This window comes from Anabrus simplex, chromosome 10 (genome assembly GCF_040414725.1).
Source record: "Anabrus simplex isolate iqAnaSimp1 chromosome 10, ASM4041472v1, whole genome shotgun sequence".
In the NCBI taxonomy this organism is placed as follows: Eukaryota; Metazoa; Arthropoda; class Insecta; order Orthoptera; family Tettigoniidae; genus Anabrus; species Anabrus simplex.
This window is the reverse complement of record NC_090274.1, coordinates 116,475,394-116,502,791: the sequence shown is the minus strand read 5'-3', so window position 1 is coordinate 116,502,791 and position 27,398 is coordinate 116,475,394. Positions and strand designations below refer to the sequence as shown.

Below are 27,398 nucleotides of genomic sequence, written 5' to 3'. Positions count from 1 at the left end.
ATTTATGCGAAAGCTCACGTTTGGGAAAGACATAACACTCCAGAAACATGACAAAACTTCCAATCATAATAACATTTGGGCTCAAAATTTATGAAGGGAATCTTGCACTATCATATCTCAACATAAATCTGAAAACATCCGTTACTAGACCAAATCCTTCCAAAAGTTATTTTCACTTTTATAAATTATGTTACCAATTTATTATTAATGATTATGTATTAATAATGTCAATACATTTTTATTAATTTCGAACTACCAAAGGATTACATTTTGTGCTCCTAAACACTCTGTGTCTTCGGACATGAAAATGACGTAAATTTAACGCTGATTCCTATTCTACACTTCTGGAATACGGCAGTGAAACTCTATTTAGCCACACTCACCATAATACACTTCTTGACGCTGTCGTACGGACAGTTTACTAATAATAATAATTCCAAACTTTCTGTCACGAATAGAGATGACAAATTCTACATTGGAACACAGTGGCACTTCATTAACACACATAATAACGCATGAAATACATGAAAAAACCTACATAACTTTACATTGCAAAAATAAACTTAAGACAAAATCTGCCTCAAAACAACCGTAATGCACAGATCTACATAATGGTGAACATTCAAGGTACAGACATTCTCCGATTGGTTCTATTCTGACCTCCATTCCAATTTCCCTGCGACCTCTACGACAATTTATTTTATGGTAAACATCATTATTTTCCATGGGTATACTTATTCTTATTCTTCGTTTCTAGCCTATTTCAGTCCACTGCTGGATATAGGCCTCTTTCATATGCTTTCATCGTCTTCGGTCTTGAGACACCTGGAACCAGCGCGTTCCAGCCAACAGCTTTATGTCATCGAGTCATCTCTTCTGGGGTCTTCCACTCCCTCCCTTTTGTTCCCATGGTCTCCAGTGAACAGTCCTAGAGGTCCACCTGTTGTAGTCTTGTCGAGCTATGTGTCCTACCCACTGCCATATTTTAGTCTTGCTACTCTCTCTAGGATTTATGTTATATTCGTTCTTCTCCTGATGTCCTCTGAACGGATCTTATCCATAAGGCTGATCCCTAGCATCTGTCGCTCCATGGCTCGTTGTGTTCGCTGAAGCTTGCGAGCGCTTTCCTTCGTCAGAGTCATCGTTTCCAGACCGTAACTAGTAACTGACAGCACGCACGTATTATAAAACTTGGTCTTCAGGTGAATTACAACATCCTTGTTGGTCGGGATAAACCTCAGTTTTCGTAATGCTATCTAACCAACACCTCCTAGATATACGACCTCACAACCGTTCTAGGAATATACTGTGACGTCAGGATCGGGTGGCAAGCTTGAACCTTTTCAGTAATAACATAGCAATGGTGCCAATTGCTAATACCGGTGTACGTAATTGTACTGATGTGTTGGGTACTCAACTGTAAGGATAATTGCGACAGTGATAAAGAAGTCCATGCATTAAGTTTACGAAAGACGAGGTTATGCAGCAGATATGTTTACGTGCAATTCCAAGACAAGACTACAGATTTACTAATAACTCAATGGTGAGTAACTATTATTAATTAATTCTCACACAATCATAATGAGCATAGGCCTATGACGTATTTAACTACACGCAACATCTGGTGATATGTAGGCACATTTACTCTTCAATGATATAAGGTTATGTTAGCTTACAATCATGGGATACATTATTTCAACGGTATTATTTTATTATTATTATTATACGCATTAAAACATACCACCTACAAGAGCTGCTGGTGTAGGCCGATTCACTCTGTAAATGCATGAATTTCGCTCACGCTGATAGATTATTTTACAGGTATGCCACAGACATTTAAAGTCGGTGATATTTTATGGGAAGTAACTGATACTGATCCTCAGGAAAAACTTTTAACTCTTCCTCTTCCAAGACCATGACTCTCAGAGACTGCAGTGCCTTATGTCTTTCCCAACTGCCCATCATACTTGTCGTCACATTCTGGCAGGTGAAGAGAAGAACCAGGCAAGAAAGTGAATAGGAAGAGGAGCAATAAACAGAGCAATTGAAGATAGTACATATTTCATACCCAGAATTTCAATCCACAATCTTACACAGCTGAAAAGTACAATATACATGTTGTCACCTGATGGTTGTTGTACTGTGATGAAGAGAACGTAAGTAATTTCTGTGTGCGTCAATACATCAAGGCAACCATACTGCATAGCATATGTAATCATCTAATAGGACATGGCCTTTATTCTACATGGGTTTTATTAAAGTATAAAATATTTCTAATGTATATGTGGACAAAATTACTAATATAAATGCGGTATATTCTTTAGTTGCTAAACACCATAGCTGCATTACAAGGAATGAGTGCAACAATGTGTAGAAAGATTCAAGTTAATTCTAGTCCAAGTTGGTGAATTGAACACCGAGGATGATGTCCATACAGTTAATTTAATAGTCATAGTTAAAACATTTCTTAGTTCATAAAGGAGTATGTGTATGATTTTCTTGTTATTTGTTTAACCTTCTGTCTGATATCTCATGTTTACAAATTTATGCCCGACCCAATGGTGAAGGGATATAATGCCTGCCTCTTATCCGGAGGCTCGGGTTTGATTCCCGGCCAAGTCAGGGTTTTAGCTAGATCTCAGGGCTGGTTCGAGGTCCACTCAGCCTACGTGATTACATTTGCTATCTATCTGACGGTGAGATAGCGATCAAGTCAAGAATAACGGCCGAGAGGATTCGTCCTGCCGAACACAAGACACCTCGTAATCTGCAGGCCTTCGGGCTGAGCAGAGCCAAGGCCAAGACCTTCAGGGCTGTTGCGCCGTGTGATTTTTACACATTTATGAGACAGCAATTTAACGTTGCCACATGTCGATACTTTTAAAAGAGTAGGCTCCAGTATGAATGGTAGTCCAATATTAGGACAAAAACTTACATACTTTCTGGAATACATAAAACATAAAGCTCAAGGTCTCGAACAGAATGACAAATTGGTAACATCGATGGTAGGTGAAATTCTCATTAAACCATACCTGAACTTCAAGGGAGGAAACATGGTAGGCTCATGTGCAAATACTGCCAGTGATGCTACATCAGCTTAGATGTTAGGCTTATGCTAATATTATACGTGCTAGTTTTCTTTCAAGATCGTGTAATGTCTATTTAAATTGAAATATGTTTGTAACATCCTGTTGTGCTGTTAGCAATTCGGCCTAAGAAAGTTAACATTGCAAAATGATGTCGTGTTTTACAACTTTTTGCTATTTATCTGTAATGGCAGAGTCACTAAAATACGGTAATAAATACAGTATTATTCAACATCCTGTAACATTTAAACGCTATTTGTTATCCCTTTCAGACCGAGTACGCACAATTGTGCGGGTTCGTATTTTAGTTATCCCTGACCGTATTTGATGTTTTTCGGCGCTACACCGGACTGCAGTGATTGTGCAGGACACGTGGCGTGTATTTCAATTGATTTTAGTATGCGCTTGACCGCCAGGGCGAAGGAAGAAGAGTTTAAAAAGCACAGTTGATCGGCGAGATGGCAGGAAGCAGTAGTGCCGAAAGTAAGTATTTATTTACTGCGTTTATATTAATCTAGAAGCTTTACTGAATACCGGAATATATTCAATGAAGTGTGTACTTTGTTTAGTGAACGTAAATTTTGAAGCTACACCATCGTACGTGATACAACGAGGTTTTGAATTTTGTTACGCACAATTGTGTGGGTCCTGTTTTTCGGATGTTAGTTTTTATTTTGTAAAATAAACTATTAATATGTGTATTGAGGAGCATTTTAGTCAGTTCTTGACGTACAAACAAAAATTCACACCTCCAGTTTTCTTTCAGGTCTGAAAGGGTTATTAAATAAATTATTCTATTGGCAAAAGATATTAAAACCATGTCTGTGTTTAACGATGTTCCGCATTTCCCTGCATTACCATCGCCTCCTTAGCGTGACGTCACCACGCTGTTGTTAGGCCTTATTATCTAGGAGGTGTTGATCCAACTCATACCTATTCTGCGAGGAATTTCTACACGTTGGTTGTCTTTTCCAAGTTTTATCTTGTGTCCAAGGTAGATGTACTCATCGACAGCTTCTATATATTGGTTTTCCATTTTATGTGCTTGACTGTCTGGGCTTAGTATTTTCATTTTACCAATGTTGGGTAAGTTCCTTTAAGAGCGCGCGGTCTCACAAGAGTGCGCAGTTCAAAATTCCGAAGTTGGCAGCAGTGTACGATATCGGTGATGAGGTATTCAGTCGACTGTGTGTAGCCGTTGTCCATGTACTGTATCGCTGAAGCCTTGTGATTTCTACTGCTCTTGTTACAGGTAAGAATCTGTTTTCACTCATTTTCGTATAATATTCTGAAACTGTGTGTTAGTACTTGCACACCCCTGGAAGACTTCGATATGTTTATCTTTTGTGTTATAAGAGAGAAGAGTTCATTACCTTTGTTATTGACACAGTTCAACCTTCTGTCCTGCATGCTCGTGCTATCTACCGAGTAAAATATAAAACTACTACCGAGCCCTTAAGAGCGCGCAGTGGATTGTCCTGCAAGAGGGCGCGCGCGCTCTTGTAGGACGTCAGTGCGCGCTCTTACAGGACAACTTGTTTAAGCTTCGTCTTATGCTTTGACATTTTATTTTTCAGGGTTAAAATGTCTTATTATAAGAGAAAATCAAATCGAAAGCTTATTTTCACCGAAGCTGTTTTGAATGATTGCTGGGAAAGACTAGAGAAAGGAGAGAGTAAAAGAAAAATAGCTGAATCACTTGGAGTGAACGAATCAACATTACGGAAAAGACTGAAAGCTGTAAGTACACACTTGAGGTTAAAAAGAGTTGATTAACATTTGTATCTGCTTTATTTTATCTCTTAAATGTCCACATTTCATAGGAATTTCACTAATCCGTTGTATTTTCAGGGCACTGTTCCGACATCTCTCGGAAGAATGAAGCCAATATTCAGCCCCGATCAGGAGCAGATGTTAGTAGAGCATGTGAAGGACTTGGATGATAGGTTTTACGGCATAACACGGAGGCAGCTAATGCAGCTTGCGTTTCAATTCGCAAAGAACAACAACATCGCCAACAATTTCAATGAAAAAAAAATGGCTGGAAAAAACTGGGTCTATGGGTTTTGCAAGAGAAACCACCTCGCACTTCGCGCTCCCGAGAAGTGCAGTCTAGGTAGAGTCATAGGGTTCAATAAAGTACAATGCCGGAGATTTTTCACTAATTTGAAGACAGTAATAGAAGAAAAACATATCCCTCCCCACAGGACATTCAACATGGATGAGAGTGCCATTTCCACTGTCCCTAACCGCATTCCAAAAGTTATTTCGCCAAAAGGAAAACGGCATGTTGCAAAGGTTGTTTCAGCTGAGAGGGGTCAAACGGTGACAGTTGTGTGTTGCTTTTCTCCCACTGGTATTTTCATTCCTCCTGCCATCATCTTCCCCCGAAAGAGAATGAATGTTCAATTGTACCAAGACGCCCCAGAAGGGACCCTGCCACTTATATCTGACTCAGGCTACATGAACACAGAACTCTTTCTCGACTGGTTGAAACACTTTGAACAATTTGTTAAACCAAGTGAAGAAGATCCTGTTCTGCTTATTATGGACAACCATATCTCGCACTGTAGTTTGGATGCAGTTATGTTCTGTAGGGACAAGTTCATTACATTACTAACACTTCCTCCACATGCTAGTCACATGCTGCAACCCCTTGACAAAGGATTTTTCGGACCCTTAAAATCAGCTTTTTCAACTGAATGTGACAAGTGGATGTTCAATCACCCTGGAAGAGCAATCACTCTGAAGGATCTTTCCTCTCTTTTCCGTTCTGCCTATGAAAGAGTGGCAACACTTGAAAAAGCAAATCATTCTTTCAAGGCTACGGGGATTTATCCATACAACCCGGATGTTTTCTCAGATGAAGATTTCGAACCTTCGGCCGTTACGAGCCGCCCTCCACCCTCAGAAGAACCTGAAGAAAACAATGTCATTGCTGATATGCCTAATGCAGAAGATAAGGAAATAGTGTCACCTTCAACTCTCCTCCCCCTTCCAAAAGCAACTCACGAAGAGAAACGAAAGAGGAAAGGTAAAAAGTCCGAAGTTATGACGGGATCTTCGTTTAAAAATGCGTTAATGGCTTCCACGTCAAGCGCGAGTGAGAAAGGACGGAAATCCAGCAAGTCTACAAAAAAAGAAAAAGCTTTCTGATGCTACAGCTTCCACAAAATGCACACCAGTTGAGGACAGTATCTTCTGCCCAGGATGTGATGAAAAGTATGAAGAACCTTTAGTTGAAGATTGGATTCAATGTAAAGACTGTAAACAGTGGTGGCATGATGCTTGTTCTAGCTATGAGGGCGCTGGCGTGTTCAAATGTGACTCCTGTTAGGTGCGCACTCATAGAGGACCTACTGCGCACTCTTACAGGCATATGCCTCCAAGAGCGCGCATTTCTCATATTTTACATTTTATATTATTTCTACTATTTTACCATTTGAGTTGTGTTTTGCTGATATGTATGTAGTGCCCAGGATATCAGTAAATACCTTTGTGCAAACTATTTGTTACTTTATGATTTCTTTCTCATGTTATGGCGGTCCTAACGTTAAGTGCGTACTCTTGGAGGAACCTACCCTTCATTTCCAAACCAATCTTAGCAAAGGCAGTTTTTAATTCTTAGATCATGTTTCCTAGCTCTTCTAGATGTTAACTTATGAGCATAATATCATCGGTAAAATACAATGAACACATTTTGGATGTCTTCATTTTGCCTTGCAACTTAACACTTTCAACACAACCATATTTCACCATGGACCTTGATAGTGAACTGGGTCTTTTTCCTGAATTTTAATACATTATATCACAACAGCAAAACATAGTACTGCACCCGCCCCCTACCGTACCTTACGGGCTCCGGCGTTAAATCTACATGGTCGCTAACGGGTTAAAATCAAGTGGGTATCAAACATAAATTAACTTTGCGGCTTACAGGGTAGGAAGAGAAGAGTAGCATATCTATATTAGAATGAGAACAAGTTTCTATAAGTTTAAATTAAATCAAACGAATTTATTAAATCCTGATGAAATGAATTGGCGTATGACTTTTAGTGCCGGGAGTGTCCGAGAACAAGTTAGGCTCGCCAGATGCAGGTCTTTCGAATCGACTCCCATAGGCGACCTGCGCGTTGTGATGAGGATGAAATGATGGTGAAGACGACACATACACCCAGCCCACGTGCCAGCGAAATTAACCAATCATGGTTAAAATTCCCGACTCTGCCGGGAATCGAACCCGGGATCCCTGTGACCAAAGGCCAGCACGCTAACCATTTAGCCATGGAGCCAGACATTAAATACTGATGTATGGGGAATGGAACATATATACAAGTGATATACAGGAATTGATTCTACATCGTTGTAGATTATTTCAAATATTGATATTGAGGGATAAGACCGAGTGCCTCCCATTCGTAAAACAAATATGTCATGACTTAACGTGTACGGAAACATTTAATATAAATCACTGAAGCTATTCCATATTACTGGGCATTTAAGTTATGCACTCAATGCAAGCAAGTCTGAGTGACGCCTATTCTACTACAAATTGGTTTCCCAATGGAATAACATGACCTAATATAATAGCATGTGTACAGGGATCCAAAGTCACGGGTTCGGATCGAACTTTCACCTAAATACACGATTTCGCTGCATCAATGGGTAAGAACAATTGTCGACGCTAAACACAAATACAATCAAGACATGGAACAAAAAGGTAACACTTGAGAAACACACACTGTGGAGTAGCTGTACACATGCCCAGGACCGAACTCGAGTCCACAATGTCTCCAGGAATCCTGAAATCCTACTAGCTATTTAATACTCAAGAAACAACAATAAGGAAAATATTAAATATAGAAATATAGAAAATCAGTTGAGGCAAATAAATCAATCAACCCGTTCACAAGAACAAAACCGCCAGTCAATCTAGGGATTAACGATATGGTCGAGGCCCACACAATAAATACTCCACACGAGTCTTGCACAAAAAATATGGTTCCGGCCAGCCACCCCTCGCAGCGGGCTAGACTGGGAACAACAAATCGCTCGGTAAAGGAAGAACACAACCGTCCTTTCAGAATACACATCACATTATACCGCAGCATATCGCTATTATCATCAGGTCAGTCCTCATTCATCTCTCAAATTTAAAAGGCCTCTACATATGCAATTACATTCTGACAACACTAACTCACACCGTGAGTCCTGACTTCGAATCATCCTAACTTCGTAAACCACGTCTGCGCACATAATTTCACACACAGCTGATCCGGTGGTAACCAATCAAACATGAACATCTGAATATTATTATCATTATTGTTGTTATTATTATTACTATTGTGGATCCTTTTAAATTAGTCCACTCTCTATCTGACCTGCCTTCGTGGTTCACATATCACACACGTATTAATCAAAACAATACACACGGTAATTAAAACAACACGCGTTAATAAATCAACACACATGGTATTTAAACAACATACGCGTTAATCAAACTACACGCGCAGCAATTAAAACAACACAAATAAAATGAAATAGTCCCTAGGGTTTTGGTTCTGTCCTCTGGGCGACTCTTATAGTTGCATCTCTTCTCACACAACTTAGTCTACCATAATACCACTACTAACTACGCCGGCTAAATACCAGCTTCTCCTGCATTATCAAACCTAGAATCTATCAAACTACTGATCTTATAGAACGATTAATAAAACGTAAGATCGCCAAATAAAATTGAAAATTAAATTCCTTTTTCCCATAAATAAATTTTCCCATATTTATAAATAAAGCCACTCAGACTTGTTACAAAGGGAAGATTCTGTGCTCTGCTTCGGAACATTTACGTTTAAATAAAATTGAATCTCTAATATTTATAGCTACGGTTTTACAAAACTAATTCCCGTATCCCAAAGTCGTGCATAGGAAATAAATGGGATACTCGGCCTTATATCCCTTTATATACCTTCGTCAGCTCAGGTGGCCCACCTGGGAGGTTTAATGCCGACCCATCACCACTGAGACGGTCGCTAGTTGCACCTGTTGACTGCTGGATTGAATCTCTATTGTCCTTGGCGAGTGATGACAGTAGTATAATAAGCGGGTTCGGCCGCCTCCTCCTCCTCCCGCCGCCTCCTCCGCCGCCTCCTCCCGCCGCCTCCTCCGCCGCCTCCTCCGCCGCCCGCGGGAAATTTGAATTTTGGCGGGAAATTTGAATTTTGGCGCGAGATTTGAATTTGTAAACAAAGCCACGTGCTTTTTGACAGCTGTCATCGACAACAACGCATCGCTAACCTCACTGCTGCCATCTTGACGGGCCTAAACCTCACTAGTGCCAACTTAACCTAACTAGCATGAGGTAAACAAAGCCACGTGTTTTTTGACAGCCACGTGCTTTTTGACAGACAACAACGCATCGCTAACCTCAGTACTGCCATCTTGACGGGCTTAAACCTCAGTAGTGCCAACTTAACCTAACTAGTGCGAGATAAACAAATCCACGTGCTTTTTGACAGCCACGTGCTTTTTGACAGATTTGTAAACAAAGCCACGTGCTTTTTGACAGCTGTCATCGACAACAACGCATCGCTAACCTCAGTACTGCCATCTTGACGGGCCTAAACCTCAGTAGTACCAACTTAACCTAACTAGCGTGTGGTAAACAAAGCCACGTGCTTTTGACAGCCACGTGCTTTTTTGACAGCTGTCATCCGCCATCTTTAAACTACAGAGCACCGTGCTGCCCTCTTTCATCACCTATCATCGGCAGTGCTGCCATCTTGACAGACCTAAACCTTAGTGCTACCAACTTAACCTCACTAGCTCGAGATAAACAAATCCACGTGCTTTTTGACAGCCACGTGCTTTTTTGATAGCTGTCATCCGCCATCTTTGAGCACAGTGCTGCCCTCTTTAGCTACTTACCTTTGAAATGTGGTGGCGGATAATTTGAAAAATGCTTTTCGACAAGCAGCCATCTTTAATCCAGAGAGAACAGTGCTACCCTCTATGTGGTGGCGGCAAATTGAAAAATTCCACGTGCTCTTGTTTGGAAACAAACTCACGTGCTTTTTCGACAGCTACCATCTGCCATCTTTAATCTATAGAGCACAGTGCTGCCCTCTTTAGCTACTTACCTTTGAAATGTGGTGGCGACAAATTCCACGTGCTCTTGTGTAGTAAACAAACTCACGTGCTTTTTTGTCAGCTGTCATCCGCCATCTTTAATCTATAGAGCACAGTGCTGCCCTCTTTATCGTAGTAGATGTAAATTCGTCACAGCTGTCATCCGCAGTGCTGCCATCTTAACGGGCTTAAACCTTAGTGCTACCAACTTAACCTTACTAGCGCGAGATAAACAAATCCACGTGCTTTTTGACAGCTGTCATCCACCATCTTTAATCTATAGAGCACAGTGGTGCCCTCTTTAGCTACTTACCTTTGAAATGTGGTGGCGGATAATTTGAAAAATGCTTTTTGATAGCAGCCATCTTTGAGCACCGTGCTACCCTCTTTTGTGGTGGCAGGCAATTCCACGTGACAGCAGCCATCTTTAATCATGAGAGCACCGTGCTGCCCTCTATGTGGTGGCGGCAAATTCTACATGCTCTTGTTTGGAAACAAACTCACGTGCTTTTTTCTGACAGCTGTCATCCGCCATCTTGCATCACAAACCTCAGTGCTGCGCTCTTTAGCTAGATACCTTTGAAATGTGGTGGCGGCAATTTGAAAAAAATCTATGTGCTCTTGTTTAGTAAACAAAGCCACGTGCTTTTTATGACAGCTATCATCCACCATCTTTAATCAATAGAGCACGGTGCTGCTATCATGCAGGCAATTTCATCACCTGTCATCCGCCATCTTTTAATGAACAGAGCACCGTGCTGCTCTCTGTAGTAGCGGGCAATTTGAAAAGTTCTGTTAGCTGTCATCCGCCATCTTTAATCAAGAGAGCACCGTGCTGCCATCTATGTGGTGGCGGCAAATTCTACGTGCTACGCGCAGCTGTCATCCACCATCTTACATCGCAAACCTCAGTGCTACACTCTATGTGGTGGCGGATAATTTAAAAAGAAAAATTCTACATCAGTCCTCTCTCGACGCTAATTGCACAAGATGGTGACTATACATGACTCCTTAAAGGTGCTTATGCAAGATGATCGCTATACATAGACGCCCTTGGGATGCTTGCGCAAGATGGCGGTTATACAAGGCTCCTTATGAGGGATGCTTGCGCGAGATGGTGGTTGCTCTTATGAGGCGGCTTAAGGATCCATGACTAGAGACGCCCTAAGGATGCTTGCGCAAGATGGCGGATGCAAGATGGCGGCTATACATAGCTCCTTATGAGACAGCCAGTACTCGATACAACATGTGATCAGAACATTGATTGATGTGTTCAGAACACTGTACTCGATACAACATGTGATTAAAACATTGTGTGGTGTGTTCAGAACACTACATAAGTAGAATCGAACGCTGTATTAGGGGATACCTTTGTTTAGATTGAAACATAACAAGACTAGAATTGAACACTGCACATTGATTGATTGATGTGTTCAGAACACAAAATAAGTAGAATCGAACACTGTACTCGATGTCGTTAACTTCAACATGTGATTAAAACATTGTCTGGTGTGTTCAGAACACTACATAAGTAGAATCGAACGCTGTACAACATGTTAGGGGATACCTTTGTTTAGATTGAAACATAACAAGACTAGAATTGAACACTGCACTCGATGTCGTTACATGCGATCAGAACAATGATTGATGTGTTCAGATCACGAAACAAGTAGAACCGAACACTGTACAACATGTTAGGGGATACCTTTGTTCTAAGAAGATCAGCTTGAAACATAACAAGACTAGAATTGAACACTGCACTCGATACAACATGTAATCAGAACATTGATTGATGCGTTCAGATCACGAAACAAGTAGAACCGAACACTGTACAACATGTTAAGGGATACCTTTGTTTAGATTGAAACTAACAAGACTAACACTTCAAATGATTTGCTTAGTACGAAAATAAAAAAATATATACCGCGTAGCTAACTCGTTCATCACACTGCTAAGACGCTTAGTAATTGTGAATACACTCATACGAAAATCAAGAAAGCACACTGCGTAGCCAACTCGCTCGGCTCACTCGCTTAGTATTTGCAACACACACGGATAAGAATGTTCCGAGATACTTACATGTTTTTTAAGGGAGGGTGAAAGATCATAAATTATATGTACACATGTTGTCTCCTCCAAGTTGTAAGATGAAATAGACGCAGTACTGCGAGTTTCCGCTCTAGCTGGCGAACGGAAGTAGCATGATATCTCAGCAAAAAATAATACGCGTGAGCTTGCAAGTCAGACACAATGATGGATACCGCGATTCAAATCCTGGTAACTTATGCCGTCGGGAAGGGTATCCGGCGAGCATCTAGCTGTAAATCCTCGATTCTCGACAGATTCTTAATCCGAGTTCTTTGACGTCAGGAAGGGCAACTAGTTGAAAACAATTATCGAACACGCATCGCGAAGGCAAGAGTGTGCAGCGATATGCTTGTTTAGACTTGCAGATTACGAAAAGAAACATAACAAGACTTGAGTCTTAAAACAAATTCTTGCGATTTAAAATCTTAGTCAGGAAGGGCATCCGGCAGTAAAACAATAGTTCGTGATTTAAAATCTAGCAGTAAAACCCCCGATTCTCGACAGATTCTTAATCCGAGTTCTTTGACGTCAGGAAGGGCAACTAGTTGAAAACAATTATCGAACACGCATCGCGAAGGCAAGAGTGTGCAGCGATATGCTTGTTTAGACTTGCAGATTACGAAAAGAAACATAACAAGACTTGAGTCTTAAAACAAATTCTTGCGATTTAAAATCTTAGTCAGGAAGGGCATCCAGCAGTAAAACAATAGTTCGTGATTTAAAATCTAGCAGTAAAACCCCCGATTCTCGACAGATTCTTAATCCGAGTTCTTTGACGTCAGGAAGGGCAACTAGTTGAAAACAATTATCGAACACGCATCGCGAAGGCAAGAGTGTGCAGCGATATGCTTGTTTAGACTTGCAGATTACGAAAAGAAACATAACAAGACTTGAGTCTTAAAACAAATTCTTGCGATTTAAAATCTTAGTCAGGAAGGGCATCCAGCAGTAAAACAATAGTTCGTGATTTAAAATCTAGCAGTAAAACCCCCGATTCTCGACAGATTCTTAATCCGAGTTCTTTGACGTCAGGAAGGGCAACTAGTTGAAAACAATTATCGAACACGCATCGCGAAGGCAAGAGTGTGCAGCGATATGCTTGTTTAGACTTGCAGATTACGAAAAGAAACATAACAAGACTTGAGTCTTAAAACAAATTCTTGCGATTTAAAATCTTAGTCAGGAAGGGCATCCAGCAGTAAAACAATAGTTCGTGATTTAAAATCTAGCAGTAAAACCCCCGATTCTCGACAGATTCTTAATCCGAGTTCTTTGACGTCAGGAAGGGCAACTAGTTGAAAACAATTATCGAACACGCATCGCGAAGGCAAGAGTGTGCAGCGATATGCTTGTTTAGACTTGCAGATTACGAAAAGAAACATAACAAGACTTGAGTCTTAAAACAAATTCTTGCGATTTAAAATCTTAGTCAGGAAGGGCATCCAGCAGTAAAACAATAGTTCGTGATTTAAAATCTAGCAGTAAAACCCCCGATTCTCGACAGATTCTTAATCCGAGTTCTTTGACGTCAGGAAGGGCAACTAGTTGAAAACAATTATCGAACACGCATCGCGAAGGCAAGAGTGTGCAGCGATATGCTTGTTTAGACTTGCAGATTACGAAAAGAAACATAACAAGACTTGAGTCTTAAAACAAATTCTTGCGATTTAAAATCTTAGTCAGGAAGGGCATCCAGCAGTAAAACAATAGTTCGTGATTTAAAATCTAGCAGTAAAACCCCCGATTCTCGACAGATTCTTAATCCGAGTTCTTTGACGTCAGGAAGGGCAACTAGTTGAAAACAATTATCGAACACGCATCGCGAAGGCAAGAGTGTGCAGCGATATGCTTGTTTAGACTTGCAGATTACGAAAAGAAACATAACAAGACTTGAGTCTTAAAACAAATTCTTGCGATTTAAAATTTTAGTCAGGAAGGGCATCCAGCAGTAAAACAATAGTTCGTGATTTAAAATCTAGCAGTAAAACCCCCGATTCTCGACAGATTCTTAATCCGAGTTCTTTGACGTCAGGAAGGGCAACTAGTTGAAAACAATTATCGAACACGCATCGCGAAGGCAAGAGTGTGCAGCGATATGCTTGTTTAGACTTGCAGATTACGAAAAGAAACATAACAAGACTTGAGTCTTAAAACAAATTCTTGCGATTTAAAATCTTAGTCAGGAAGGGCATCCAGCAGTAAAACAATAGTTCGTGATTTAAAATCTAGCAGTAAAACCCCCGATTCTCGACAGATTCTTAATCCGAGTTCTTTGACGTCAGGAAGGCCAACTAGTTGAAAACAATTATCGAACACGCATCGCGAAGGCAAGAGTGTGCAGCGATATGCTTGTTTAGACTTGCAGATTACGAAAAGAAACATAACAAGACTTGAGTCTTAAAACAAATTCTTGCGATTTAAAATCTTAGTCAGGAAGGGCATCCAGCAGTAAAACAATAGTTCGTGATTTAAAATCTAGCAGTAAAACCCCCGATTCTCGACAGATTCTTAATCCGAGTTCTTTGACGTCAGGAAGGGCAACTAGTTGAAAACAATTATCGAACACGCATCGCGAAGGCAAGAGTGTGCAGCGATATGCTTGTTTAGACTTGCAGATTACGAAAAGAAACATAACAAGACTTGAGTCTTAAAACAAATTCTTGCGATTTAAAATCTTAGTCAGGAAGGGCATCCAGCAGTAAAACAATAGTTCGTGATTTAAAATCTAGCAGTAAAACCCCCGATTCTCGACAGATTCTTAATCCGAGTTCTTTGACGTCAGGAAGGGCAACTAGTTGAAAACAATTATCGAACACGCATCGCGAAGGCAAGAGTGTGCAGCGATATGCTTGTTTAGACTTGCAGATTACGAAAAGAAACATAACAAGACTTGAGTCTTAAAACAAATTCTTGCGATTTAAAATCTTAGTCAGGAAGGGCATCCAGCAGTAAAACAATAGTTCGTGATTTAAAATCTAGCAGTAAAACCCCCGATTCTCGACAGATTCTTAATCCGAGTTCTTTGACGTCAGGAAGGGCAACTAGTTGAAAACAATTATCGAACACGCATCGCGAAGGCAAGAGTGTGCAGCGATATGCTTGTTTAGACTTGCAGATTACGAAAAGAAACATAACAAGACTTGAGTCTTAAAACAAATTCTTGCGATTTAAAATCTTAGTCAGGAAGGGCATCCAGCAGTAAAACAATAGTTCGTGATTTAAAATCTAGCAGTAAAACCCCCGATTCTCGACAGATTCTTAATCCGAGTTCTTTGACGTCAGGAAGGGCAACCGGTTGAAAACAATTATCGAACACGCATCGCGAAGGCAAGAGTGTGCAGCGATATGCTTGTTTAGACTTGCAGATTACGAAAAGAAACATAACAAGACTTGAGTCTTAAAACAAATTCTTGCGATTTAAAATCTTAGTCAAGAAGGGCATCCGGTACAAGACTTGAGTCTTAAAACAAATTCTTGCGATTTAAAATCTTAGTCAGGAAGGGCATCCAGCAGTAAAACAATAGTTCGTGATACTGCGATTTAAAATCTAGCAGTAAAACCCCCGATTCTCGACAGATTCTTAATCCGAGTTCTTTGACGTCAGGAAGGGCAACCGGTTGAAAACAATTATCGAACACGCATCGCGAAGGCAAGAGTGTGCAGCGATATGCTTGTTTAGACTTGCAGATTACGAAAAGAAACATAACAAGACTTGAGTCTTAATACAAAAAAACTTGCGATTTAAAATCTTAGTCAGGAAGGGCATCCAGCAGTAAAACAATAGTTCGTGATTTAAAATCTAAGAAGTGCATCTAGCTGTAAAACCCCCGATTCTCGACAGATTCTTAATCCGAGTTCTTTGACGTCAGGAAGGGCAACCGGTTGAAAACAATTATCGAACACGCATCGCGAAGGCAAGAGTGTGCAAAGGACAACTCAACAAATTCTTGCGATTTAAACACATTTTTATTCCCAAGAGAATCGAACCCGAGACTACCGGGTGAGAGGCATGCATACTGTAGGCTATAGGTTTGTTCTACTGTCCATGAAGTCGTATCAGCGCAGAGCGAGCAGCGGAATGCGTGTGTTAGCTGAAATTGTACACGTATCTTCCGGCTCGGCCTTGAACGAGGACACTGATAAGCGGCTTGTAACTCGCGAACGTCTTCTTAGCTGAGTACCATTCAAGCTCTTAAAACACAGTACTAATTAAGGTTGTAAAATATTCTGAAATAGTCCTCCTCTGTAGTGTAGTAGTTAGCTGCTACCCTCGGAGGTCCGAGTTCGATTCCCGGCTCTGCCACGGAATGTGTAGCATTTAGCCTATGTAAGTTCCTAACGTAAAATATCATGATTGTACGGAGAGGTTAAAACACACACAGTGCCTACTCCTATCGAAAGAACCTGCACGGTACCGGCATGTATGCTTCTCCTGGTGAAGGAGCATGCACATGGTTTAACGCCTCCTATCAACAGCCCTTACTTAATGCTGGCTTTTTGCACACCCCGCCTCACACCATAGTTTTACGACCGGCTGCCCTTCCTGACTAGGATTTTAAATCGCAAGAATTTGTTGAGTTGCCCTTCCTGACGCAAAACTGGCAGTATCTAACCTCTTACACGGAATGTGTAGCATTTAGTCTATGTAAGTTCCTAACGTAAAATATCATGATTGTACGGAGAGGTTAAAACACACACAGTGCCTACTCCTATCGAAAGAACCTGCACGGTACCGGCATGTAGGCTTCTCCTGGGGAAGGAGCATGCACATGGTTTAACGCCTCCTATCAACAGCCCTTACTTAATGCTGGCTTTTGTGCACACCCCGCCTCACACCATAGTTTTACGACCGGCTGCCCTTCCTGACTAGGATTTTAAATCGCAAGAATTTGTTGAGTTGCCCTTCCTGACGCAAAACTGGCAGTATCTAACCTCTTACACGGAATGTGTAGCATTTAGCCTATGTAAGTTCCTAACGTAAAATATCATGATTGTACGGAGAGGTTAAAACACACACAGTGCCTACTCAAATCGAAAGAACCTGCACGGTACCGGCATGTAGGCTTCTCCTGGTGAAGGAGCATGCACATGGTTTAACGCCTCCTATCAACAGCCCTTACTTAATGCTGGCTTTTTTGCACACCCCGCCTCACACCATAGTTTTACGACCGGCTGCCCTTCCTGACTAGGATTTTAAATCGCAAGAATTTGTTGAGTTGCCCTTCCTGACGCAAAACTGGCAGTATCTAACCTCTTACATCATACCCTATTGTTTTCGACCAGTTGCCCTTCCTGACGTCAAAGAACTCGGATTAAGAATCTGTCGAGAATCGGGGGTTTTACTGCTAGATTTTAAATCGCAGTATCACGAACTATTGTTTTACTGCTGGATGCCCTTCCTGACTAAGATTTTAAATCGCAAGAATTTGTTTTAAGACTCAAGTCTTGTTATGTTTCTTTTCGTAATCTGCAAGTCTAAACAAGCATATCGCTGCACACTCTTGCCTTCGCGATGCGTGTTCGATAATTGTTTTCAACCGGTTGCCCTTCCTGACGTCAAAGAACTCGGATTAAGAATCTGTCGAGAATCGGGGGTTTTACTGCTAGATTTTAAATCGCAGTATCACGAACTATTGTTTTACTGCTGGATGCCCTTCCTGACTAAGATTTTAAATCGCAAGAATTTGTTTTAAGACTCAAGTCTTGTACCGGATGCCCTTCCTGACTAAGATTTTAAATCGCAAGAATTTGTTTTAAGACTCAAGTTTTGTTATGTTTCTTTTCGTAATCTGCAAGTCTAAACAAGCATATCGCTGCACACTCTTGCCTTCGCGATGCGTGTTCGATAATTGTTTTCAACCGGTTGCCCTTCCTGACGTCAAAGAACTCGGATTAAGAATCTGTCGAGAATCGGGGGTTTTACTGCTAGATTTTAAATCGTAGTATCACGAACTATTGTTTTACTGCTGGATGCCCTTCCTGACTAAGATTTTAAATCGCAAGAATTTGTTTTAAGACTCAAGTCTTGTTATGTTTCTTTACGTAATCTGCAAGTCTAAACAAGCATATCGCTGCACACTCTTGCCTTCGCGATGCGTGTTCGATAATTGTTTTCAACCGGTTGCCCTTCCTGACGTCAAAGAACTCGGATTAAGAATCTGTCGAGAATCGGGGGTTTTACTGCTAGATTTTAAATCGCAGTATCACGAACTATTGTTTTACTGCTGGATGCCCTTCCTGACTAAGATTTTAAATCGCAAGAATTTGTTTTAAGACTCAAGTCTTGTACCGGATGCCCTTCCTGACTAAGATTTTAAATCGCAAGAATTTGTTTTAAGACTCAAGTCTTGTTATGTTTCTTTTCGTAATCTGCAAGTCTAAACAAGCATATCGCTGCACACTCTTGCCTTCGCGATGCGTGTTCGATAATTGTTTTTAACCGGTTGCCCTTCCTGACGTCAAAGAACTCGGATTAAGAATCTGTCGAGAATCGGGGGTTTTACTGCTAGATTTTAAATCACGAACTATTGTTTTACTGCTGGATGCCCTTCCTGACTAAGATTTTAAATCGCAAGAATTTGTTTTAAGTCTTGTTATGTTTCTTTTCGTAATCTGCAAGTCTAAACAAGCATATCGCTGCACACTCTTGCCTTCGCGATGCGTGTTCGATAATTGTTTTCAACTAGTTGCCCTTCCTGACGTCAAAGAACTCGGATTAAGAATCTGTCGAGAATCGGGGGTTTTACTGCTAGATTTTAAATCACGAACTATTGTTTTACTGCTGGATGCCCTTCCTGACTAAGATTTTAAATCGCAAGAATTTGTTTTAAGACTCAAGTCTTGTTATGTTTCTTTTCGTAATCTGCAAGTCTAAACAAGCATATCGCTGCACACTCTTGCCTTCGCGATGCGTGTTCGATAATTGTTTTCAACTAGTTGCCCTTCCTGACGTCAAAGAACTCGGATTAAGAATCTGTCGAGAATCGGGGGTTTTACTGCTAGATTTTAAATCACGAAGTATTGTTTTACTGCTGGATGCCCTTCCTGACTAAGATTTTAAATCGCAAGAATTTGTTTTAAGACTCAAGTCTTGTTATGTTTCTTTTCGTAATCTGCAAGTCTAAACAAGCATATCGCTGCACACTCTTGCCTTCGCGATGCGTGTTCGATAATTGTTTTCAACTAGTTGCCCTTCCTGACGTCAAAGAACTCGGATTAAGAATCTGTCGAGAATCGGGGGTTTTACTGCTAGATTTTAAATCACGAACTATTGTTTTACTGCTGGATGCCCTTCCTGACTAAAATTTTAAATCGCAAGAATTTGTTTTAAGACTCAAGTCTTGTTATGTTTCTTTTCGTAATCTGCAAGTCTAAACAAGCATATCGCTGCACACTCTTGCCTTCGCGATGCGTGTTCGATAATTGTTTTCAACTAGTTGCCCTTCCTGACGTCAAAGAACTCGGATTAAGAATCTGTCGAGAATCGGGGGTTTTACTGCTAGATTTTAAATCACGAACTATTGTTTTACTGCTGGATGCCCTTCCTGACTAAGATTTTAAATCGCAAGAATTTGTTTTAAGACTCAAGTCTTGTTATGTTTCTTTTCGTAATCTGCAAGTCTAAACAAGCATATCGCTGCACACTCTTGCCTTCGCGATGCGTGTTCGATAATTGTTTTCAACTAGTTGCCCTTCCTGACGTCAAAGAACTCGGATTAAGAATCTGTCGAGAATCGGGGGTTTTACTGCTAGATTTTAAATCACGAACTATTGTTTTACTGCTGGATGCCCTTCCTGACTAAAATTTTAAATCGCAAGAATTTGTTTTAAGACTCAAGTCTTGTTATGTTTCTTTTCGTAATCTGCAAGTCTAAACAAGCATATCGCTGCACACTCTTGCCTTCGCGATGCGTGTTCGATAATTGTTTTCAACTAGTTGCCCTTCCTGACGTCAAAGAACTCGGATTAAGAATCTGTCGAGAATCGAGGATTTACAGCTAGATGCTCGCCGGATACCCTTCCCGACGGCATAAGTTACCAGGATTTGAATCGCGGTATCCATCATTGTGTCTGACTTGCAAGCTCACGCGTATTATTTTTTGCTGAGATATCATGCTACTTCCGTTCGCCAGCTAGAGCGGAAACTCGCAGTACTGCGTCTATTTCATCTTACAACTTGGAGGAGACAACATGTGTACATATAATTTATGATCTTTCACCCTCCCTTAAAAAACATGTAAGTATCTCGGAACATTCTTATCCGTGTGTGTTGCAAATACTAAGCGAGTGAGCCGAGCGAGTTGGCTACGCAGTGTGCTTTCTTGATTTTCGTATGAGTGTATTCACAATTACTAAGCGTCTTAGCAGTGTGATGAACGAGTTAGCTACGCGGTATATATTTTTTTATTTTCGTACTAAGCAAATCATTTGAAGTGTTAGTCTTGTTAGTTTCAATCTAAACAAAGGTATCCCTTAACATGTTGTACAGTGTTCGGTTCTACTTGTTTCGTGATCTGAACGCATCAATCAATGTTCTGATTACATGTTGTATCGAGTGCAGTGTTCAATTCTAGTCTTGTTATGTTTCAAGCTGATCTTCTTAGAACAAAGGTATCCCCTAACATGTTGTGCAGTGTTCGGTTCTACTTGTTTCGTGATCTGAACACATCAATCATTGTTCTGATCGCATGTAACGACATCGAGTGCAGTGTTCAATTCTAGTCTTGTTATGTTTCAATCTAAACAAAGGTATCCCCTAACATGTTGTACAGCGTTCGATTCTACTTATGTAGTATTCTGAACACACCAGACAATGTTTTAATCACATGTTGAAGTTAACGACATCGAGTACAGTGTTCGATTCTACTTATTTTGTGTTCTGAACACATCAATCAATCAATGTGCAGTGTTCAATTCTAGTCTTGTTATGTTTCAATCTAAACAAAGGTATCCCCTAATACAGCGTTCGATTCTACTTATGTAGTGTTCTGAACACACCACACAATGTTTTAATCACATGTTGTATCGAGTACAGTGTTCTGAACACATCAATCAATGTTCTGATCACATGTTGTATCGAGTACTGGCTGTCTCATAAGGAGCTATGTATAGCCGCCATCTTGCATCCGCCATCTTGCGCAAGCATCCTTAGGGCGTCTCTAGTCATGGATCCTTAAGCCGCCTCATAAGAGCAACCACCATCTCGCGCAAGCATCCCTCATAAGGAGCCTTGTATAACCGCCATCTTGCGCAAGCATCCCAAGAGCGTCTATGTATAGCGATCATCTTGCATAAGCACCTTTAAGGAGTCATGTATAGTCACCATCTTGTGCAATTAGCGTCGAGAGAGGACTGATGTAGAATTTTTCTTTTTAAATTATCCGCCACCACATAGAGTGTAGCACTGAGGTTTGCGATGTAAGATGGTGGATGACAGCTGCGCGTAGCACGTAGAATTTGCCGCCACCACATAGATGGCAGCACGGTGCTCTCTTGATTAAAGATGGCGGATGACAGCTAACAGAACTTTTCAAATTGCCCGCTACTACAGAGAGCAGCACGGTGCTCTGTTCATTAAAAGATGGCGGATGACAGGTGATGAAATTGCCTGCATGATAGCAGCACCGTGCTCTATTGATTAAAGATGGTGGATGATAGCTGTCATAAAAAGCACGTGGCTTTGTTTACTAAACAAGAGCACATAGATTTTTTTCAAATTGCCGCCACCACATTTCAAAGGTATCTAGCTAAAGAGCGCAGCACTGAGGTTTGTGATGCAAGATGGCGGATGACAGCTGTCAGAAAAAAGCACGTGAGTTTGTTTCCAAACAAGAGCATGTAGAATTTGCCGCCACCACATAGAGGGCAGCACGGTGCTCTCATGATTAAAGATGGCTGCTGTCACGTGGAATTGCCTGCCACCACAAAAGAGGGTAGCACGGTGCTCAAAGATGGCTGCTATCAAAAAGCATTTTTCAAATTATCTGCCACCACATTTCAAAGGTAAGTAGCTAAAGAGGGCACCACTGTGCTCTATAGATTAAAGATGGTGGATGACAGCTGTCAAAAAGCACGTGGATTTGTTTATCTCGCGCTAGTAAGGTTAAGTTGGTAGCACTAAGGTTTAAGCCCGTTAAGATGGCAGCACTGCGGATGACAGCTGTGACGAATTTACATCTACTACGATAAAGAGGGCAGCACTGTGCTCTATAGATTAAAGATGGCGGATGACAGCTGACAAAAAAGCACGTGAGTTTGTTTACTAAACAAGAGCACGTGGAATTTGTCGCCACCACATTTCAAAGGTAAGTAGCTAAAGAGGGCAGCACTGTGCTCTATAGATTAAAGATGGCAGATGGTAGCTGTCGAAAAAGCACGTGAGTTTGTTTCCAAACAAGAGCACGTGGAATTTTTCAATTTGCCGCCACCACATAGAGGGTAGCACTGTTCTCTCTGGATTAAAGATGGCTGCTTGTCGAAAAGCATTTTTCAAATTATCCGCCACCACATTTCAAAGGTAAGTAGCTAAAGAGGGCAGCACTGTGCTCAAAGATGGCGGATGACAGCTATCAAAAAAGCACGTGGCTGTCAAAAAGCACGTGGATTTGTTTATCTCGAGCTAGTGAGGTTAAGTTGGTAGCACTAAGGTTTAGGTCTGTCAAGATGGCAGCACTGCCGATGATAGGTGATGAAAGAGGACAGCACGGTGCTCTGTAGTTTAAAGATGGCGGATGACAGCTGTCAAAAAAGCACGTGGCTGTCAAAAGCACGTGGCTTTGTTTACCACACGCTAGTTAGGTTAAGTTGGTACTACTGAGGTTTAGGCCCGTCAAGATGGCAGTACTGAGGTTAGCGATGCGTTGTTGTCGATGACAGCTGTCAAAAAGCACGTGGCTTTGTTTACAAATCTGTCAAAAAGCACGTGGCTGTCAAAAAGCACGTGGATTTGTTTATCTCGCACTAGTTAGGTTAAGTTGGCACTACTGAGGTTTAGGCCCGTCAAGATGGCAGTACTGAGGTTACCGATGCGTTGTCTGTCAAAAAGCACGTGGCTGTCAAAAAACACGTGGCTTTGTTTACCTCATGCTAGTTAGGTTAAGTTGGCACTAGTGAGGTTTAGGCCCGTCAAGATGGCAGCAGTGAGGTTAGCGATGCGTTGTTGTCGATGACAGCTGTCAAAAAGTACGTGGCTTTGTTTACAAATTCAAATCTCGCGCCAAAATTCAAATTTCCCGCGGGCGGCGGAGGCGGAGGAGGCGGCGGGAGGAGGAGGAGGCGGCCGAACCCGCTTATTATACTACTGATGACTCTCCAGTTATCTAGGCGCAGAATATGCACAAGTTTCATCCACGTTACGCACGTCAGCTCCATCGCGCACAAGCCGACGTGAACTTTGATTAGGCCGTCCCGAATCAAAGAATATTGATACAAGGTATTTCGATACGGTCCGCACAATAGAATCCACGACTCAACATTGAGTTACCCTGTATCTTACTGGAACAGTCTCCGCACTTACTTCGGGCAAGCGTTGAGCGGTAATAATAATAAAAAGTTTACGAGTTACACAATGTGTTCAAAACTCGGCACGGTTTATCACTTATTAAATTTTCGAGTGTTAATACAGCGCACAATTCACTTGAATTCGTCAGTTTCTTTGCTCAAACAACAGTTCACAAAACAAAAGGACAATGGGAGCTCGCTTAGCATAGGTTCGCCCCTCGTGAGAAGAAAGATCCAAGTGAGTGGTGCGACACTTCTACAGCCTTTTAACAACTAAGAGGCTACCCCCTCTCAAAACTTGCATTCAGCCTGTTCACGGCCTAACAGAGGCAAAATAGTGTGATAATTAGTTGACCAGTATCCACCTTATATAAATAAGACATATCCGTGCGAAATCCGATCGTGGGATCTCTCGTAATTAATGGATATCTCGCTTCGATTTCTCCCCTCTTCGGGTGAATCCCCTTGTCGATGAGGTGTGAAGAGATAAGCCAGATGACCTCCAGTACTTTTTCTTGGTTATGTAACCGAGTATTCGTTCTTTAGTAGTAGATTATTAACAGAAAGGACACCACGCACTCTAAATAAATGCTCCAATTACAACCAGCTCTTCTGGATCCAAAAGCAATGCAGGAATACGAACTTCATTAATTCTTTTAGCGGGAATGATCGGGTTGGTCACGCTGATTTAAAGATGGCTTCCTCGCTCGGTCCCACCCGTAGCGTCACAAGCTTTTCAATTGCTCGCGAGCTTGCCGCTACACAAATACAATCTTGCGCAACAGGTCGTAAATAAAGAAAGATTTTGGAAAAAATTAAAGGGTTGTTTTATCTCTTGTCAGGATGTTAATAGTTATTGATTTTAAAATTTATCTTCTCAAAATAGCATTACGTCTGTGACTTAGATGACTATTCTTGACCAAAGATCCTCGGATCGTGCCCCTGTCGGGTGCAGTACATACCTAATTTTTATACCATATGAAGGTGTCAGCCATCCAAAATGAAGATGTTAATCAGGAAGTACATATCTAAAGTAATTTAATTATACTAGTCCTGTGAAGAACATAACAATATGCATGGGTAAGAAAGACTTTGCCATACAACTTTTACCAATAATCCTGTTCAAACAATAAAAATGAATCATTTAATGTGGCTACTTAAGCTGCCAATAAACACAACCGCATTTCAAGTACAAAATTTACCTATTTCGGAATAGTTCGTTTGCTATAGCAACCCTGAAAACATTGGGTTATGAACAGTCCAACCTTGCACTCCTTGCACCAAAATCTACTTTATTTTCGTGATACAGGTGAATCAGCCTGCGTCTCTTTGTGTAAAGGAAAAAAGAAGCCAAAATTTCTGGAGAGGTGAAGTATTTATATCACTTGTATTTGGAGTGAAATAATGCAGCTAAATCTTGCATTCAAAAGTGACATAACAAGTAAAAATCTTGCCCGAACTATCACTTGATATGTTATTTGGTTCGTAAACAGAGTCTTCATCACCGTTATCCATTTCTGAACCCGCTTCTCCCAATAAAATATCCAGGATATCGCTACTATTCAGCCGGCATATGGACAGGCTTGTACTGTGACACAGCTGACAGATTTGGCACGCTCAGTACCCGGCGCATCGAGTGCTTCGGTAGAAGTCACGGCAAGGAGAAGCTACCCTTTTTATTGTTTCAGTTTGTTTGTTTGTCCAACCCTATTTTCATTCACTACTTCGAGAACTTTCTCCACCTCACGCCAGCTTCTGGCTCGTAGTGCGCACTCATCGGCAGCTCTCAGCCGCATTTCTCCGGCCGTACTCTGCACAAGGTCAAATACCTCGCATATATGCTTGTACTTGCTGCTCCTATGAGTCAACAACACCTCAGGCGGCAGATGACAGAACCCGATATTGCCACTCGAGTGGCAGACCATTCACTTTCTGTACAAGCAACCATATCTCTTATACGGCAGGTTGGACTGTGTTTCGAACGACGACGTCCTTTTCGGCTTCTCGGCATGCTTGCCGACATCAATGAGTGCGTACGGATCTCCTTTGAAAGGACATTTCTTTTAACGACTTCCTCGTCTACTTTTCCCCCGGGATTTTATCGCCAATCATCTGAATTTGTGGCTGAAAATTTTTGCTTTTAATTAAGGGTGAGCTGAACTTTTTCTCCCTGGAGGAGTACTCGAAATTTCACACCTTCAAGTGTTTTGAATTTAGTTCATAGCATTTTGTAATTGAGTGCTATAAATTTCTCCTCTTTAAGAACTTCTAAGCTACTCCATTATATTTTTGTATCTTTTTCGCTTAATTCTTCTTACTTAAACTTGATATCTGTTCTTGTAATTTTCAATTAAACATAGCATTTTCTGTAATCAATGTTTTTCATTCAACTATATTATCGGTTTGACATTGGTCAGCTTGCAAATGAATGTACTAATCTCGTTCACTAATTATGAACTTTCCCGTTTCAAGACGGCAGTCTTATTTGTATTCAATACCTTTTGTGCCTAACCGGTGGCAATTTTGCTCCAGGTTATAGAATTTGTTGTTTCTTCTCTCTTTTAGTCTGATTATTTATTGTTATATTCATGATATTATTTCAATAAATTTTGTTACTGCTGTTTCTTTCAACCGGCTTCTTCTTCTTCATTCTCGTAAAACTTATGATTCCTTATCCTAAGTTTTCTCCAGTGCCGAAAGCCTGCAGTTTAATATCTTGGAACTTGAAAATAGATGCGTTGAGTATGGTATGAAAGTTAGCCTTTCCAAGACTAAATTGATGTCAGTAGGTAAGACATCCAAGGGATCTGAATGTCAGATTGGGGCAGCGTTGCCAACCGTAGGACCTGGATCGTACATGTGCGATAATTCGATGCTGTGTACCAGTAGCGGTGACCGGGTATTAAAAGTGCGGGGGAAACAAACAGTAGCCGGGTTTCTGGGATATAGCGAAGGGGGGGGGGGGGGTGTTTAATTACGTCAAACTGAAGAAACAAGTTACAAAATGGTAAGTTTTTGGTGCTCTCCGAGTGAATTTCGACGGATAGGTAAAGGTTGACAGTTTACCAATTTAAGTGGGGTAATAATAGTTTCTTATGATTTTGATCCAATGCAGTAGTATAATTGGATGGTTCTGGCGCCTCCGCCGCATCCTCCACCGCCCGCCTCCTCCGCCGCCGCCGCCGCCCGCGGGAAATTTGAATTTTGGCGGGAAATTTGAATTTAGGCGGGAGATTTGAATTTGTAAACAAAGCCACGTGCTTTTTGACAGCTGTCATCGACAACAACGCATCGCTAACCTCACTGCTGCCATCTTGACGGGCCTAAACCTCACTAGTACCAACTTAACCTAACTAGCGTGAGGTAAACAAAGCCACGTGTTTTTTGACAGCCACGTGCTTTTTGACAGACAACAACGCATCGCTAACCTCAGTACTGCCATCTTGACGGGCTTAAACCTCAGTAGTGCCAACTTAACCTCACTAGCATGAGGTAAACAAATCCACGTGCTTTTTGACAGCCACGTGCTTTTTGACAGATTTGTAAACAAAGCCACGTGCTTTTTGACAGACAACAACGCATCGCTAACCTCAGTACTGC

General features: G+C 41.2%; 1 protein-coding gene across 1 annotated transcript; it reads left to right on the top strand.

Annotated features, from left to right (window-relative positions):
- Positions 1-5,303: 5,303 nt before the first annotated feature.
- Positions 5,304-6,242, top strand: LOC137502410 (uncharacterized). Its single transcript, XM_068229490.1, has one exon. It carries the CDS (start codon positions 5,304-5,306, stop codon positions 6,240-6,242), a length of 939 nt encoding a protein of 312 aa, XP_068085591.1.
- The last annotated feature ends 21,156 nt before the right edge of the window (positions 6,243-27,398 follow it).